This window comes from Chionomys nivalis, chromosome 19 (assembly GCF_950005125.1).
Source record: "Chionomys nivalis chromosome 19, mChiNiv1.1, whole genome shotgun sequence".
Taxonomy (NCBI): Eukaryota; Metazoa; Chordata; class Mammalia; order Rodentia; family Cricetidae; genus Chionomys; species Chionomys nivalis.
Window position 1 is genome coordinate 43,749,680 of NC_080104.1, and position 18,776 is coordinate 43,768,455.

The window sequence follows — 18,776 nt, forward strand, 5'->3', positions numbered from 1 at the left end:
CCACATATTATTAAAAACCAGTGCTTACTTGTGTTGTTGCTTTGAAGTGCTAAAAATTGACACAGGGTTTTATGTATGATATACTAGACCAGCACTCTTATCAGTTAACCATATGCCACTTCCTTGCTTCTTAATACTCAACTTTAGACTTGTGTTTTTTTCCTTTGTTATCATTCAGTTCTTAAATACAATTTTAGTTTTTCATATTTTTTCTGGTTTCAAAAGTAGTAGACATTCTTGGTAGAAAATTTGGCAGCTATAAGAAGGTAAAAAATCAGGCTGGGTAGTATTGCACGCCTTTAATCCTAGCACTTGGGAGGTAGAGGCAGGCAGATCTCTGATTTCGAGGCCAGCCTGGTCTAGAGCTAGTTCTGGGACAGGCTCCAAAGCTACAGAGAAACCCTGTCTTGAGGGTGGGGGTGGAATGTTAAACACGGTTATAGATCATTTTACTAATGTCTGCTCACGAGAATATTGTTTGTACATGAAAGTTCCAGAATACATTCATTTGATAGGCTTCTGGGTACAATATGATGCATGTCATTTGAAAGTCTAGTAAGGAAAATCAGACACAAATCATAGGACTGCACGTAAATATGCAGCAGTGTCGTTTACAGATGAATGCTTGTATAGAATAGCTGAGCCAGGCAGCTCACGGCTGTAACTCAGGACTCGGGAATGCTGCAAGGTTGAGTCCAAACTGATCTGTTTTGGAAGTTCTATGCTAGTCAGGGCTTCACAGTTAGATCCTGTCACAGAAAGTCCTGAAATACGAAGATGCGTAATAGAACCTTATAAAACAGCATGGCTTAAAGGTGAGTGTAGGAGAGGTAGATAGCACATGGACAGGAAATATATGCAGTGCTCTTACAGGAAAGAATGGAAAGTGCTTTAGAGGCACACTAGCTCAGATGACCATAGGCAAGTTAGATGCGGTATGGGAATGGTAATCCATTTAGCTGGAATGTCTTGAAAGTAGGGAACATAAAATTTCATATAGGCATTCATCTGTTCATATGTTCATTATACTCAGAAGCTTGTCAAATGAATGTGTTTTGGAACTTTTATTTCCTGACATTCTTGTGAGTATATGCACTTGTAAGATGTTCTACAACAGCAGATTGAACTATAAAATTATATTTAGATGTTTTCATTTTAATTTGGTTAGTGGGCACTAAGAGATTTTAATGGGAATTACTGGTTTTATTAAGGGAATATTGAAGAGAGGATAATTGGGAAAGTAATTTAACTGTGGTGGCGCACGCCTTTAATCCCAGCACTTGGGAGGCAGAGGCAGGCGGATCTCTGTGAGTTCGAGACCAGCCTGGTCTACAAGAGCTAGTTCCAGGACAGGCTCCAAAACCACAGAGAAACCCTGTCTCCAAAAACAAAAAACAAACAAACAAACAACAACAACAAAAAAAACAATGAAGGAGAGATTTGGCAGACCGAAGATGGACAGACATTGTTAACTTTTTTTTTAAAGATTTATTTATTTATTATGTATACAACATTCCTTCCGTGTATGCTTGCATGCCAGAAAGAGGGCACCAGATCTCATTATAGATGGCTTTGGGCCACCATGTGGTTGCTGGGAATTGAACTCAGGACCTCTGGAAGAACAGTCAGTGCTCTTAACCTCTGAGCCATTTCTCCAGCCCCCGACATTGTTAACTTGATGGAAGTGAATTGTAGCTATGATCCCTGGTGGAGTCGTTGGTTGGAAATACAGGATGTGTTATGATTAGGGCTGTTAGTTCTGTTTAGAGAAAGATAATTCTGATGAGGTAAATTTTATTGTGACTGTGATAACAATATTCAGTGGACAGTAAGGGATCAAAACAAAGGGGAGAAAATCATGACTAAAAGCATGAAGTATTTATTTCCAGCTTTGCTTTCTCTAGGTGTATTAGGTAGGCTGTAAATTTTTCCATTATTCCATTGTATCAAGTAATTAATAATATAGCTATTATTTTGTGGTTGGGAGTCAATCTTTGGAAACTGTTAAAAGTACTTAATGAATTTAAAGTAACCTATAAATTTAAAGGTCATAAAGGGCTGTCTACTTTATCTGTTTTCTATTTTATTATTTTTTGTTTGTTTTGAGATGCCTGATACTCATGGCTACCCTCCTGTCTCAGTTTACCAGATTCTGAGATGACAGGTTTGAGCTACAGGCCTAGTTTTACCTGTCTCTCCTCCCCTCTCCCCCCTCCCCTCCCTCCTCCCCTCTCCCCCCTTCTCCTTCCTCTCCTTTCTTTCCCCTCTACTCTCCTCCCCTCCCCTCCTCTCCCTTCCCCTCTCCCCTTCCCTTCTCTCTCCTCTCTTCCTCTCTCTTTTTGTTTTTACCAGATAGGATTTCTCTGTGTAGCTTTGGAGCCTGTCCTAGAACTTGCTTTATAACCCAGGCTGGCCTCAAACTCACAGAGATCCGCCTGCCTCTGCCTCCCAAGTGCTGAGACTAAAGGTGTGTGCCACCACTGCCCAGCCTTATCTGTTTCTTAAAGTTGAATTTTTTATAAAATGATAAACTGAAAATGTCTGTCAGTATCTTAGGTGTTTCTGTTGCTATCAAGAGGCGCCATGATCATGGCAACTCTTATAAAGGAAAACATTTAATTGTGGTGGCTCACTTAAGTTCAGAGGTTTAGTCCATTGTTATCATGGCAGGAAGCAAGGCAGCCTGCAGGCAGACATGGTGCTGGAGAAGGAGCTGAGAGTTCATGCACCTTGTAGGCAACAGAAAGTGGCCTGAGAATATATGAAGCCTCAAAGCCCACCTCCCTAGTGACACACTTCCTCCAACCAAGAACACACCTCCCAATAGTGCCACTCCCTTTGGGTACCATTTTCTTTCAAACTGCCACAGTCATGTACCATCTGATATCTTGATCATTTGAATTTTGTTAATAGGCTTATTTGCTTATTGTGGAACAAACAATCCCTATCAAGTTAATGACTGTTTGACTTCTTTCTGGGTTACTAGTAGTTGAGATGTTTGCTTTCATAGCTAGGTCTGACTAATGCGGGTTTGGGTATTAGACCCTTCTCAGATTTACCTGATAGCCTGTTAAATTGCCAGGATCTATCTCTTCATGATAGCTCAAATAGTTATTTATTTATTTATATTTTGGTTTTTCGAGACAGGGTTTCTCTGTGGTTTTGGAGCCTGTCCTGGAACTAGCTCTTGTAGACCAGGCTGGACAACAGTTATTTTTTTTTGGATTTTCGAGACAGGGTTTCTCTAGTTATTGGTGTCTGTCCTGGAACTAACTCTTACAGACCAGGCTAGCCTCGAACTCACAGAGATCTGCCTGCCTCTGCCTCTGCCTCTGCCTCCCAGATTAAAGGCACGTGCCACCACTTCCCGGCTCCTTTAGCCTTTATTTATTTTTTTATTTATTTAAAGATTTATTTATTATGCATACAGTGTTCTCAGTATTCTGTCTTCATGTATGCCTGCAGGTCAGAAGAGGGCACCAGATCTCATTACAGATGATTGTGAGCCACCATGTGGTTGCTGGGAATTGAACTCAGGACCATTGGAGGAGCAGGCAGTGCTCTTAACCACTGAGCCATCTCTCCAGCCCCCTCCTTTAGTCTTTAATAAAGGCCATGTTGTAACTTTTAAAAAGAACTATGCTAAAATATTACAAAACAAAAGCATTGTGGTCCTTGGAGGTATGCTATATTGGAACAAGACAGAATGAATGGGATTCTTTTATCTTCTGATGTTAGAGAGGACACGGGACAGGAAAACAAATAAAAAATTATATGGTGGAGATGAGTGCACACATGTGCCGTAGTCTACATATGGGGATCAGAGATAACCTACAGCAGGTGACTTACACCTCCCATTTTGTGGTCCTGTGGAGAGAATTGAGTCAGACTTAGTGGCAAGCCCCTTTCTTCCCATTGAGGTATCTTGAAAACCTTTAGCCATTGATTTTAAAAATTATTTAATGAGTAATTATAAGGATTAATTGTATCCCGATATTCTGAAAAATAAATACTCAAATTAGTATTATTTATACAGGCTTTTAAACATGACTGAACTGAAAATGATGAGCTGATCTGTAAACAATGAACTGACCGTAAAATGTAAAAAACAAAACAAAAACTTTTGTGTGTCTCGTTTCTGTGTTTGCAGTTGTTTTTTTTCACTAATCTGAGCATAATTTTTACTTAGCATGTAAACAGTCATTATTTTGGCAGTTGAATAGAGGAGAAATGTACATGTCAAGAAAATCAGAGCGTTTAATCCCAGCAGTCAGGGAAGCAGAAGCTGGAGGGTGTCTGGATTTGAGACCAGCCAGGGCTGCAGAGATCTTGCCAATCAATCAATAAATGGGTATGTAGGCAGAAAGTTAAGGTGTGTGTGTGTGTGGAATTAGAACAGTTTTATGATTGTGGAGAACAAGAAAGGAAATGATTGTGATGTGGGTTAGTCTGTTTATTTTATCCAAAACAACTCATCCACCTAGTACCCTTTGATATGGGAGATATTGGTTACTTTTCTCCCCCAGTAGCATGAAGAGTACATTTTCTAAGTTGAAGAACTATTTGATGTAGATAACCTGCTGGGTATCATAGTTTAACAAGTACATGTGTGTTTCTGTTTACACTTTTGACCATGTGATTGGGAGCTACACTTCTACCACTGCCCAGCATCACAGGAACATGAGTTCGAGGCCAGCCTGATCTACAAGAGCTAGCTCCAAAAAAAGAATGAATGAGTGATGCTCCTTTGTCAGAGGCATAAATAATGTTTTCTCCATCAGTCTTTTCAATTTTGATTTATCTTTGTTTTGTTCTAGTATTTTGAATTTTCCTAATGGATATATGGATCCTCTTTTGTTTTCCTAAGCTCAAGACTTAAGTATCATTATCCTTTCTAATGTATTTCAAAACCTAAGAAAAGGTCTTGTTCACATGACATCTTTTTCATACCTTTATTTTAACCTTTAATCACAATCTTTATTTCTACTGTTTTTCCCAAACTTTATTTTTGTATTTTAAGTGCTTGGGAAGCAACAGTGTATATTTTAATACTAATGTGTAATATTTTACATTGGATATTTATATTACACATTAGATTTTGATGCCTTTGAGTTCATAGACATCAGAATCCAATTTAAGTGTTCGCTAATTGGAGAACTAAGGAGTCTTAACTCATTTCTGTACTCTGCTTTCTTTTGCTACTTCCATTAGAATTGCTTCAGTGTGCTATTGACTTACTTGGGGAGCCTCTGCTATTATTTATTTTTCTGTCTGACTGTTTATCTCCCCCCCTCCAGTTTTTCAAAGCAGGGTTTCTCTGTGTAGCCCTGACTGTTCTGGAACTTGCTTTGTAGACCAGGCTAGCCTTGAACTCACAGAGATCTGCCTGCGTCTGCCTCCTGAGTGCTGGGATTTAAGGCTTGTGCCACTACCTTTGAGCTTCTGTTACTGAAAAAGATTTCAATTCCCATTGTAATTAAGATTTATGGGACTATTTGTGTAAGTTAATTCCTAGTTTTCTTAATTTTTTAAAGAAATGTCATGATATATCCTGGTTTTTGTGTGTGTGTGTTTCTGCAATATGATTTTATTAAAACATATACAAAATAGTGCAGACTGAGAAATTGGTGTTACACACTTCAGTGTACTAGGCACTAGCTTAAAGAATTATCAGCTCACTTGGCGTGGTTGTGCACAACTGCAGTCCTAGGACATGTGAGGCAGACGCAGGAAGATCGCTGCAGGCCTGATCTACATAGTAAGGCCAAGTTTACATGCCTCAAGTATACATCAACTCAAGATACTTTAAGGTAAGTACTTAGTGTATCAGTGGAGTTGTACAGATTCCTGGAGGTTATCCAGCACTAGCCTCCCCTCTGCCCCCACCCCAAAAATATAAGATCGTAATCCAGGTAAATATCAATCGCTTTGCATGGAGGAATGTCAGTTTTCTTGATGTGGTCAGTTTCATTATTGAATAGCATTATTTACAAATTAGTATGCCAAGAAACCCTAGTTGATGGAGTTTTAATTACTTTCCTCATGAGGCTTCTGTTGTATTGAAGGTAATAATGGTAGCAAGCTTATAAAGTTAATTTCAAGTGGCGTGTTAAAAACTTACTGGTAAAACACTAACAGTGTTTTTCCTGAATGATTCCATGTGCACCATGTGCATTCAGGTGCCTTTGGAGACCAGAACCGGACCTCAGATGCCCTGAAACTGGAGGTTTTGCAAGCTACTCTGTGGATGCTGGGAATTGAGCCCAGGTCCTCTGTAAGAACAGCAAGTGCTCTTAACCCACCGACCTGTCACTGGCTGGCTACTTTTGATTTAAAACTTGATCTTAGGGGGCTGGAGTGATGGCTCAGTGGTTAAGAGCAAAGGTCCTGAGTTCAATTCCCAGCAACCACATGGTGGCTCACAACCATCTGTAATGAGGTCTGGTGCCCTCTTCTGGCCGTCAAGCATACATGCAGAAAGAATATTGTATACATAATAAATAAATAAATATTTTAAAAAATAAAACTTGAACTTATTTTAACCACGTGAGGGGGTTTATAGCTGTTGATGCTAAAGTGGAAATCTATAAACTGAAACCTACTATTTATAATGGGCATAATACCTTTGAGCTCTCTGTTCATCATATCCCAGCAGATTTTATATTTTAAAATCTGAGCCTGGAGTGACGGTCCATGCCTGTAATCCCAGCAGTTGGGCAGCAGAGGCATAAGAACTCAAGTTCAGACCACCCTGGGCTGCAATAATGAGATTCTGTCTCAAAAAACTAACAACAACAAAAATCTGTAAATAAATTACCAGTTGAGATTATTTCATTAAGAATACTACACTGGTCGGGTTGTGGTGACGCACGCCTTTAATCCCAGCACTCGGGAAGCAGAGGCAGGCAGGTCTCTGAATTTGCGGCCAGCCTGATCTACAAAACAAGTTCCAGGACAGCCAGGGCTGTTACACAGAGAAATCCTGTCTTGAAAAACAAAACAAACAAAACCCAAAAACCCAAGAATACTACATTGTAGTGTCTGTATGATAAAGTTAGTCTGAATTACTGGCTAAAATTCCAATAGCCCAAGGGTTATTATTGTTACATAGTTTCTTTTTCAGTGGTGTTGTTTAATAGAGTACTTCTGAGATCAACTTGATGAGCCCTAAATTTCTCAAAGATGTTCAGGTCACTTATTATCCGTAGTGGTATTATCACAGTGAGAATTGTATGTGGAACATATTTGTCAGTTTCACCCATTTATTTATTTATCTATTCATTTATTTGTTTGTTTGTTTGTTTATTTATGGTTTTTCGAGGCAGGGTTTCTTTCTCTATGGCTTTAGAGCCTGTCCTGGAACTAGCTCTTGGGCCTCGAACTCACAAAGATCCACCTGTTTCTGCCTCCCGAGTGCTGGGATTAAAGGCATGTACCACCACCGCCCGTATTTGTCAATTTTTCATCACAACTGATTGTTTTTTATGTTTAAGCATCTTTCTTTTGATAGACGATGAGAATCGAATATGTTTATTCTCATTTCAAGCTCAATTAGAATGTAATGTTTCTCTTCTTGACTTCTGTTCTGTTAGAGCAGGTTGTTGCCCTGGATGCCCAAAATATCGTAGCTGTTTCATGTGGAGAAGCTCATACATTAGCACTTAATGACAAGGGCCAGGTGTATGCTTGGGGTCTCGACTCTGATGGACAACTTGGCCTCCTAGGATCAGAGGAATGTATCAGAGTACCCAGGTAACAAAGGTGACCACAAAGAGGTCCTTAATCTTTATAATAAATTTGTTTATCTAAGTCATTTTGCTTATGGTGAGCACTCTGCTTACTGTGAGTATGTAAATATTGTTGCCTCATTATTTTTCCCCTTTGAATCTTCTTAGAATTTACTAAGTTGGCTCTGTTACTGATTGGGGTTGAGGTATTTGGTTGGCTGTTTTTTATATAACTGATGTTGTCTTCATAATGGATACAATTTTTGTTCTTTTTTTTTAATATTTATTTATTTATTATGTATACAATATTCTGTCTGTGTGTATACCTGCTGGCCAGAAGAGGGCACCAGACCCCATTACAGATGGTTGTGAGCCACCATGCGGTTGCTGGGAATTGAACTCAGGACCTTTGGTAGAGCAGGCAATGCTCTTAACCTCTGAGTCATCTCTCCAGCCCCCAACAATTTTTGTTCTTAAAGAAGTAGAATGCCAGGTATGGTGGCACATGTCTTTAATCCTATCTCTTGGAGTCAGAGACAGTGGATCTCTGTGAGTTGGAGGCCAGCCTGTCTTCTACAGAGTAAGTTCCCAGGTAGCCAGGTCTATACATAGAAAACCTTTCTTGGAAAAAAGAAAAAAAAGAAGTAGCAGTTGTTTTCTTCTGACTGGATAGGCTGATTTAAGCTGCTGCTTCAATTGTTTTCTTCTGACTGGATAGGCTGATTTAAGCTGCTGCTTCTATTCTATCAGGTGTCCTAGCTATTGGAATATTTATTAAATATTGATTGGTTACTGGGTGGTGGTGCATGCCTTTAATCCCACTACTTAGAAGTAGAGGCAGACAGACAGATCTCTGTGAGTTCAAGACCAGCCTGGTCTATATATGATGTTCCAAGACAGCCAGGGCTTTATAGGGAGACCCTGTCTCAAAAACAAACAAAAAAAATACCTATTGATTACATGTTTCTCTGACCTTTTTTATTTTAAGGCTTAATTTATTTTTGTCTGTTTAAGTCAGTGTAGAATTCCATTAGAAATGGACCCCCCCTCCCCACCAATACTGGGACTTAAGGTATGCAGCACTATTCTAGTTCTTGTTTTAAATCTTGGAGGGAGCATTTAGCTTTTATCCTGTATGTTAACTTCTTGGGTTTTTTTGTTGCTGTTTAAGATTTTCTTTTTTTATGTGTATGAGTGTTTTGTCTGCATGTATATATGTGTATGCACTGTGTGAGTGCCCAGAGAGGCAGAAGAAGGCATCAGTTCTTGTGGAACTAGAGCAGTGGTTCTCAACCTTCCTACGGCTGCAACCCTATAATACAGTTAGTTGCTCATGCTGTGGTGACCCCCAAGTCATAAAATTATTTCTGTTGCTAACTCATAACTGTAATTTTGCTACTGTTAGGAATCATAATGTAAATCAGGATATCTGATATTCACCCCCTATGAAAGTGCCACTCAACCCGCAAAGGAGTCGTGGTCCATAGGTTGAGAACCACTGAACGAGAGCAACAGATGGTTGTGAGCTGACATGTGGGTGCTGGAAAAACCAAATATGCATCTTTTGCAAGGGCAGCAAGTGCTTTTAATCAGTCACCTCTCCAGCCCCCTAGTTGTGCATTTTCTGTAACATCTTTATTATGTAGAAATATACTCCTTTTATACCTATTTCTTCAGCCTCTAGTCTTTTATGATATGCCCTTATTTGTTACTAGTATCAGAGTAGGTGAATTCATTTCTCTTGAATGTTTCAAAGTAATCTGAGAGTCAGTATCAGTTCTTTAGGTGTTGGCCTCAGCAGAGAAGCCACCATCAGGTCTTTGACTTTCTTTGGTGGACACATTAGTACCGGTTCTATCTTACTCCTTCTTGCTGATCTTTGAGTTTTGTGTTTCCTTCATGGTTCAGTTTTTAAGTGTTTTTGTTCCGGAATTGGTCTGCTTCTTCTAGGTCATGGAGTTTGATGGTAGAGAGTTTGTAATAATCTCTAGCTTTAGTTGCTCATTTTTAACTGGAGAATTTAGTGGGTTGTCATTTAAGGTGGTGGTTTTGTTTGTTTAATTTTACAGCATCTCACTGTGTACCTCTAACTGGCTTCAAACTCACTCTACAGGCCTTTAAAAATGGTGTGTTCAGTTAACTGGTGTTTGCCCAGCGCTGTGTCAGGCATTGGGAATCTCATGAATATTCTACCTTTGCAGAATATATTATATTGTTTGGCACAGGAGACAAATATTAAGTAAATATGTAGTAGTGATAACAGTATGAAGACAGAAAAACAGGGCTCTGTGAAAATGTAGTATTATGAAGTGTTCTATGTGAACTTGTAAATTAGTAACTGGAGTAGGCTTTTTTCTCCAGAGTAATTTAATATGGTGAAAAGATCAGTGTGCTTTGTGGGTGGTACCCATAAGCAGTAAGAGTTAATACTAACTTCAGCGTAATTATACACATCCATGTATTTTTGTTTCTAACTGTTTTGCATTTATTTTGCTATGGTATTTTGTAATGATTTTAAAAACTGAAGTTACATTGGAACCTGCTGATTTGAAACACAGCTCTAAGGTTCTGTGGTTAAGAAATATGTATATATATATATCCAGAGGGCAGAATCAGGTCAGACGGCATTGTCAGAAAAAGGCAAATAAGAAAAATTCCTTCTTTCCCCTTTTCTTGAAAGTATTCGTGGGGCTGGAGAGATGGCTCAATGGTTAAGAGCATTGCCTGCTCTTCCAAAGGTCCTGAGTTCAATTCCCAGCAACCACATGGTGGCTCACAACCATCTGTAGGGAGGTCTGGCGCCCTCTTCTGGCCTTCAGGTATACACACAGGCAGAATATTGTATACATAATAAATAAATTTTTTTTTTTTTTTTAAAAAAAGAAAGTATTTGTTCAGAAAATTAGTAGAAGATTGGTCAGGTGAAGGGGAAGTACAGGACATTGCAGTTAGGTAAATTTAGGAGCGTGAAGAAAGAATACAAGATAGCCAAAAAAGAAAAGATACATTTTGATTATAATAAATATGAATGGACTAAATTTCTTTAGTTAACACAGATGCCACTGCTGTGAGTGCAGATTGAGAAGGGCAGGCTAGGGGGAAGGAATGGGGTCCACAGTTCTGAGTTAGGAGAGCACTAGTTTTAGAATAATTGGTCTTCCAAATAAACTGCCAAGTTTCGCACTGTAAAAATTAAGAAAAGTACTGGATAATGGAAGAAAACGTTTGAATAAGAGCATCCTAAAGGGTATTTATCTGTAAACATTGTGCACTTGGCTTTTATTCTGTCATTTTGGTTTGTTTTGTTTTTGTCTCCACCTTCCCTAGCTGAGGACCGAATCCCAGGACCTCGCTCTTGTTTACCACTGCACTAAACTCCCAACCTCCCTATTTTGTCTTTTTTTTTTTTTTTTTTGGTTTTTCGAGACAGGGTTTCTCTGTGGTTTTGGAGCCTGTCCTGGAACTAGCTCTTGTAGACCAGGCTGGTCTCGAACTCACAGAGATCCGCCTGCCTCTGCCTCCCAAGTGCTGGGATTAAAGGCGTGCGCCACCATCGCCCGGCCCTATTTTGTCTTTTAAGGTGTTTTCTCAGCCCATCTTTTACTTTTTTTAAAAAAATACATAATATTTAACATTGTGATTACTGGTTTTAACTTGAAGTTTTGATAATTAGCCTGACTGAAAAAGATGGCGCACCCTGGAAAGACAAACTTGCACATAATAAATGGCCAGTGTATGGCACATAAGTAGCATACAAGATCCACTTGTTACTCACAGGGAACTGATTCTGCTCTTCTTTTCTAGAAATATTAAAAGTCTTTCGGATATCCAGATAGTACAGGTTGCATGTGGTTACTATCACTCACTTGCACTTTCTAAAGGTAAGCATTTGGCCTTTTCTTTCTAAAAGTTATTGCTTGGTGCTTTGAACAAAAAGACCTCTAACTTTCTCCTTTTATAGGATTTGTCCTGCGTTTGAATTGTTTTCTGTATGTGTTTTAAATCAGCTAAGTTTTCACATACACAGAACTGCTAAAATATTTGTTGAGATTATTGCCTATAAATCAGTTTCAGAATAATCTTTAACAGTGTTAAGGTTTTTAACTCATGAACATGATACTCCATGTAATTCTCTCTTTAAGTTTTTCTTACTAGTTTTTGGTTCTCACTGTGTAGCTCTTGATGAACACTCACTATGTAGACTATGTAGGCTGGCCTCCAACTCAGAGATCTGACTGCCTCTGCCTCCAGAGTGCAGAGGAAACTTGCTCTCCCCCATCTCATTAAATTTTATATCTAAGCCTTTTAGGAATTAAGCACAGAGGAGGATAAGTATCGTATTAGTTTTGTTTACATTCTTCTTTCTGGTTTAATTTATTCATATGCCAACTAATGATTGGAAAATGAATAGAGAATCACCCATGGTTTTTGTGTTACCACTTAAAAAGATAAACCTTGAACTGGAGAAGTGACTTTTCCAGAGGCCCTGAGCTCAGTTCCCAGCACCCATGTAAGGCAGCTCTGTAACTCCAGCTCCAAATGATCAACACCTTCTTGGGTGTGCACACACACAGTTGAACACATGAATAAAAATGCAATGATAAATTCAGCTCAGCATGGTGATACATACCTATAAAGCCCAACACTTGGGAAGCTGAAGCAGGAAGATTTCTGCAAGTTCCAGGCCAGCTTACTTAGACTATGCCAGAAAATAAGTTCTAGTGCCTCTATAACTGCCTGATGGGGTCTACTGTAAACAAAATACTAGGTTTTAACTCAGTAAACAAGGACAGCCAGAGTTACACAAAAATTGTCTCAGAAAAAAGAAACAAAACAACAACAAAAAGTTTGCCATCTGAAGCTGGTTTTTATTTTTTGCATTATATAGCTTTAGGTAGTATCATAGTCATGCAGCAAGCCTTCTGAGCATTTTGTATGAACTATACAGATGAGTATACAGTAAGTGATAACTGCATTCCTAAACCTCATAGAATCACACAAATTACAGCATAATTATATACTGTGAAAAGTCTGTAGAGAAAAACTTTACAGTTTATAGAACATTTAATGAGAATGAAGACTAGAAGTGAGCTGAACAAAAAGTTAGAAGGTGATTAGGGTGGTGAAATCAGCACATGTGTGCAAAGGAGTGTAAGTGTGGCTGGAGTGCGGTGAGTGAGGAATGTTCATCCTGAGTGCAGTGGGAAGCTCCAGACTTCTCCCCTCAAGTCTACCCTTTTTTGCTTTTGTTTTCTTTGGCTTTTTTGTTTGTTTGTTTTATTTGTTTTTGAGGCAGAGTCTTGACTCTGTAGCTCAGGCTGTCCTTGAACAAAGGTTAAAGAGACGCCAACTTTTATTTTTTTAGCTATATGTACACAGATTTGGATCCAAAGGACAGCCTTGGTTGGGAGTTGGTCTTCTGGTGACATATACCCTTTCTTTTTTTTTCTTTCTTTCTTTCTTTTTCTTTTTTTTTTTTTTTTTTTTTTTTCCCTTTTTGAGAGAGGTCGTCACTACTTTGGAGCTTACTAAATGAGTTAGGATAAGCTGACTAGTCAGTGAACCTAAGAGACATTACTGTCTCCTCTTCCCAGTGCTAGAGATTGCAGGAGCACGCTACTATACCTGGCTTCCCCTCCTCCCACATGGGTTCTAGGAGCCTATTGAGCTCCTTTCCACTTTCCCAGCTGAGCCATTTCCCCAGCCTAGAAGCTTAGTTTTTTTTTTTTTTCTTCGAGACAGGGTTTCTCTGTGGTTTTGGAGCCTGTCCTGGGACTAGCTCTTGTAGACCGGGCTGGTCTCGAACTCACAGAGATCCGCCTGCCTCTGCCTCCCAAGTGCTGGGATTAAAGGCGTGCGCCACCACCGCCCGGCTTAGAGGCTTAGTTTTAAATGTGTACTATTTTGTAGTATAAACTTTTAAATTTACTCATTATTATGCTTACTAGATTATTGTTAGTTGTTTTAGTAAAAAATATCTGAAGTTGCGAAATAGTCTGACAGATGAATCAAAAGTAACAGGCATGGGCTAGAGAGGTGGCTCAATGGTTAAGAGCACTGACTGCTCTTCCAGAGGACCTGGGTTCAATTCCTAGCCCACATGGCAGCTCACAACTGTCTGTAACTCCAGTTCCAGGGAATCTGACACCTTCACACTAATGTACATAAAATAAAGTTAGATAAATTAAGAAAAAAGAGGCAAACAGAGAAAAATGATAAAAGGAATCAGGAAGGATGCTAAAAAAAATCCTATTATTAGAAAGAAAACTTTATGTGACTTAGTAATAGTTAGTAGATTTAGATTTGGTGATGTCTGAGAAGGGTCATAACATCCCTGGATATCTGCCTCTGATAGAGGGCAGCACTGGGAAGAGAGATGTATGGGAAGTGGAAATAGGTAGGGTAGGAGACATCACTCATTTTAGGCATATTGAATTAGAAGTAGTTTTGAAACATCCATGTATGGGTGTCAGAAAAGCAGTATGTTACAAGGTGTTTCTTTCTGTTTCAATTTGTGTGTGTTGATAACTGAAGCCTTGAGATTAGAAGAGAAGTTAGAGAGTAAGAGAGAAAGATGAGGGATGTTAGTGAGGGACAGTCATTTGTTGTAGAGTATCCTTAGTGAACCCCACGCATCTTTAATTGTATTACTATTTACCAGTGTTTTTCTCCGACTTAAAAGCATCCTGATAAGGAAAGTCTTTTAGGTAGTAGTATGTTTTCATAGAAAGAAACTTCATTGCTAGTAAGTATGTATTTTCATCTAATGAGAGGATGTCTCATTATATTAAATTATGCAAATTATGTGTGTGTAAAATAATTTTACAATTTTTGTCTTACAGCAAGTGAAGTTTTCTGTTGGGGACAGAATAAATATGGCCAGCTGGGTCTAGGCATTGACTATAAAAAGCAGACTTCACCACAGCTCATCAAGTCTTTACTTGGAATTCCATTCATGCAAGTCGCAGCAGGAGGAGCCCATAGTTTTGTGCTCACCCTTTCTGGGGCTATCTTTGGATGGGGACGTAACAAATTTGGTCAGCTAGGTCTTAATGATGAAAATGGTAGGTTCTCATTATGTTCAAGTATATGTTTTAAAAGATCATTTTCCGAGATGAATGAGTGCTTTTTAAGAGTGTTGGAGATATATATGCCCAGATCTCCCCAGGACAAGTAGAGGTGGAATTGAGGATATTAATTTAAAATTTTAATGTGGTAATGTTTTGTGAAGATCATGGGAAGGCAAAAAAAAATAGCATATAATAAGTTGGAAAGTTTTTTGAGGCCTGGAGATAGAGCTCAGTGGAAAAGCTCTTGCCTAGTGTGCACAAGGCTCCTGGGTTCAACCCCTAACACCTTTCCCCCACCAAAACAAGGAAAGATTTTTAGATTGTTTGGACTGAAGGTATAAGATAGCTCCATGGTAGAGTGCTGCCTACCACACAGGAGCCTATGGTTTTATTCCTCAACACTGGAAGAAAAGAAGTTTATGCTGTCTAAATCTTTGTTACTGGGGGTCAAGACAGTTTACAAATACTGCTTTTAATTGGTAGCCAATGTTGTTCCAGTATTGGCCACCATTAATGGAAAGAAGCTATAAAATAAATTAGTGAAGAAGCTGCATATATCGCTTCCTGGTAGAACATGCATGCAATGGCTTGGCCTGATACTGAAAATAAATTTGCTCTAGGAAAGTAATATGATATATTCAATTGATGTGTTTTAAATTAGATTTATGTGATCTGGGGTTATTACATTAACTTTTGATTGAACTTTTTACACTGATGATAGTCTTGAAAATAAACATTTTTAATAAAAAAATGGCAATTTTTAAAGTTACAATATTTTATCTGCCAGTATTTTGAATACTAATGGCACACAAGTCCATAGGTTTTAAAATTCAACATACTTTTAATGACTGAGGTGGCCAAAGTGAGTTTTTAACCTAGTAATGACTGGTAAATGATAAGCAAATAATTTTCTCATAGAATTAGATGATTTTTATTCTGCATAAAATATGTTCATATTATGCTGTGTATATGTTTTTCCACAAAAAGCAGAAAGTTTGGTAGGCTATTGAGTAGGGTCTCTGAGCTTAGCCATTACAGAATAAATAATGATACACATGTAGAAAATCTGAAACACTAAACTGGATTGCTCAGCCTTGTGCACATTGGCATAAAGGTGATTTAATGCTCATCTTTGAATTGTTTATCATAGGAGTAGAGTCCTGGAAACCCAATTTTATAGTCTTTTACAAAGTCTTGAAGTGATAGTAGAAATTAGTATTATGTCTACTGAGTTTGGAAATCTGTAGAGGAAGCACATTTTAGAAGAATTTTAGTTTAAAAATATCATTAACATCTTTTATTGGAATTTTCAGATAGGTATGTTCCTAATTTACTAAAGTCACTAAGATCTCAGAAAATAGTTTATATTTGTTGCGGAGAAGATCATACTGCTGCATTAACCAAGGTATTGTATTTATAAAACTTTTTATTATTCACAGTAATTTTTTCATAATTGGTGAATGCTTTTGTGATATTTCCATTAAACTTGAGCAGTTTTTGTGTTTCAGAAACTTTATCTTTAAAAAGACCTAAATTATTTTTGAAAGTAACATGTCTTAATGCTTAGGGTTAGGAACTGTGCGTTTTGATTCACTGTCACATGCGATTGCAGCAGTGTTTAAATGATTATGTAACCCAAACTCACCTTAAACTGTAGACACTCCCCTTTCTGGGTGTCCCGAGTGCTGGGGTTACAGGCATTCAGTACACGCCTAGCCCTTTTTGGAGGGGTGTTTGTCTGTGGTGTTGATAATAGAAATTAAAACTCAAGACCTTGGGTGTACTAGGTCACTTCTCTACCACTGAGCCGCATCTCCAGCCCTTTTTAATGTTAGATAGGAACTTGCTAAATTAAATTGCTTAGGCTGACCTTGGGTTTTTAATCATGTTAGCCTCCTGAGTAGCTGGGATTATTAAAAAATATGAATGAAAATGAATTTAGTTCATCAGGCTTACAGTGCATGCTATGTGTCAGTCCCATTTGTACTCTGTCATTCTGCCTAATTTGCATTAAGCTTCCATTTGGTTTATAAATATTTTATAACAAGTAAAGAATCAGTGAATTTCTGTTATCTGTAGGCTGAGTACTGTGCTAGTAATTACAGCTTGTTTTCAGAACAGTATCAGTTACTTTAACATTTATGTTTCATTTTCTGGGGTATTTCTGTGGTGACTAGATGTCAAATGGAAATGAACTTATTCAGACGATGGGTGTAGCCCAGTAAAAAGTTATGTAGGGACCTACATGAGATCCTGAACAATACAAAAACAAAACAGAGTGCAGCTAATCTTTACTGGAAAAAATATATTGTGTTTATTCAATTAACAAAGATTCTTGGAAATTGTTCTTTGGTCAGATTAGAAGTTGATGTTTCAGAAGGGCTAGGGATGCAGCTTGTCTGACAACGGGAGGTTCTGGGTTCTATCTCCAAGTACCGCTTCAACTGATGGGGTGGTGCGGGATAGAGGGAGACAGGCAGAAAGTTTAGAAATCGAAAGCTGTCTCTGTGTAGGTACGGCTGTCTTGGAACTTGATCTGTAGACCAGGCTGGTCTCAAATTCACAGAGATAAGCCTGCCTTATGATGGGATTAAAAGATGTGTGCCACCACTGCGTGACTTCACTAATATTGTCTTGTATAACTGGTAAAAGATTCCCCCCCCCTTTTTTTTTTTATAAAGAGTCTCACTCTGTAGCCCTGGCAGGGCTAAGAACTTACGTAGGTCAGTGGGTTCAGATTCACAGAATTTGGTTTGATTGCTGTCACCCACATGACAGCTCACAACCACTTGTAATTCAATTTCAGGGGATCAGATCACCCCATCTGACCTCTGGGGCACTGCACTCACATCCAGGTAAAACACTCAAACATAAAAATGGTATTGAAGCCGGGCGGTGGTGGCGCACGCCTTTAATCCCAGCACTCGGGAGGCAGAGGCAGGCGGATCTCTGTGAGTTCGAGACCAGCCTGGTCTACAAGAGCTAGTTCCAGGACAGGCTCCAAAGCTACAGAGAAACCCTGTCTCGAAAAACCAAAAAAAAAAAAACAACAACAACAACAACAAAAAAAATGGTATTGAAATTGCATTGGATTGGGAAATAGAGCTCAGGTGCAGAGTATGTACTGGTTTGCATAAGATCACAAAAGGAGGAAAAGAAACTCAAAATTGCTTTTTTAGTTTTACTTTATAGACAAAAATCTTTGGTTTTGGTTTGTGGTTTTTGAGACAGAGTTTCTCTGTGTGGTCCTGGCTCTCCTGGAACTCACTCTGTAGACCAGAATTCAGAATTCAGAACTCACAGAGATTAACCTGCCTCTGCCTCCTGAGTGCTGGGATTAAAGACATGCACCACCACTGCTGGGCTTAGACAAAATCTTAACATAGCTAAGAATGTCCTCAATTTTGTGATCAGTCTTAGACTCTTTGGTCTGGCATTACAAGTTCCCCTTGAATTCTAAATGTAGCTGAGAATGATCTTGAACTTCTGATTCTCCTGCTTCCACTTTCTGAGCATTAGAATCACAGGTGTGCACCACCATACCTACATTATACAGTGTTAGCATTGGAAACCAAAGCTGTATCCCAGCCCTACTCTATATTGGATATGGAAAGTTTCTTTTTCTTTTTTTTCTTTTTGGTTTTTCGAGACAGGGTTTCTCTGTGGCTTTGGAGCCTGTCCTGGAACTAGCTCTTGTAGACCAGGCTGGTCTCGAACTCACAGAGATCCGCCTGCCTCTGCCTCCCGAGTGCTGGGATTAAAGGCGTGAGCCACCACCGCCCGGCATGGAAAGTTTCTTAAAGCACACCCTTATACTATAATATATAAAAAATTATGCTGTTAGGTGTTGAAAGCAGTATGTAAGATTGTACATTCATAACTACAGTTATGAAGAAAAGTATCAAGTTGAAAAACACTGTGGTTGGAACTAGAGAGACAGCTCAGTGGTTAAGAGAAAACCCTGGTTCAATTCCCAGCA

General features: G+C 38.8%; 1 protein-coding gene across 7 annotated transcripts in view; it reads left to right on the forward strand.

Moving 5' to 3' along the window:
- Nucleotides 1-18,776, forward strand: part of Herc4 (HECT and RLD domain containing E3 ubiquitin protein ligase 4) — a 75,370-nt gene that overhangs the window by 8,566 nt on the left and 48,028 nt on the right. For 4 of the 7 annotated variants that reach the window (XM_057794845.1, XM_057750983.1, XM_057750982.1 and 1 more), the window contains 4 exons: nucleotides 7,593-7,752; nucleotides 11,532-11,608; nucleotides 14,570-14,791; nucleotides 16,111-16,202. In XM_057794845.1, the coding sequence (XP_057650828.1) occupies nucleotides 7,593-7,752; nucleotides 11,532-11,608; nucleotides 14,570-14,791; nucleotides 16,111-16,202 (551 nt within the window). Of the gene's footprint in view, nucleotides 1-7,592; nucleotides 7,753-11,531; nucleotides 11,609-14,569; nucleotides 14,792-16,110; nucleotides 16,203-18,776 lie in introns of those variants that run through there. The other 3 variants (XM_057750985.1, XM_057750986.1, XM_057750984.1) reach the window with 2 other exon arrangements.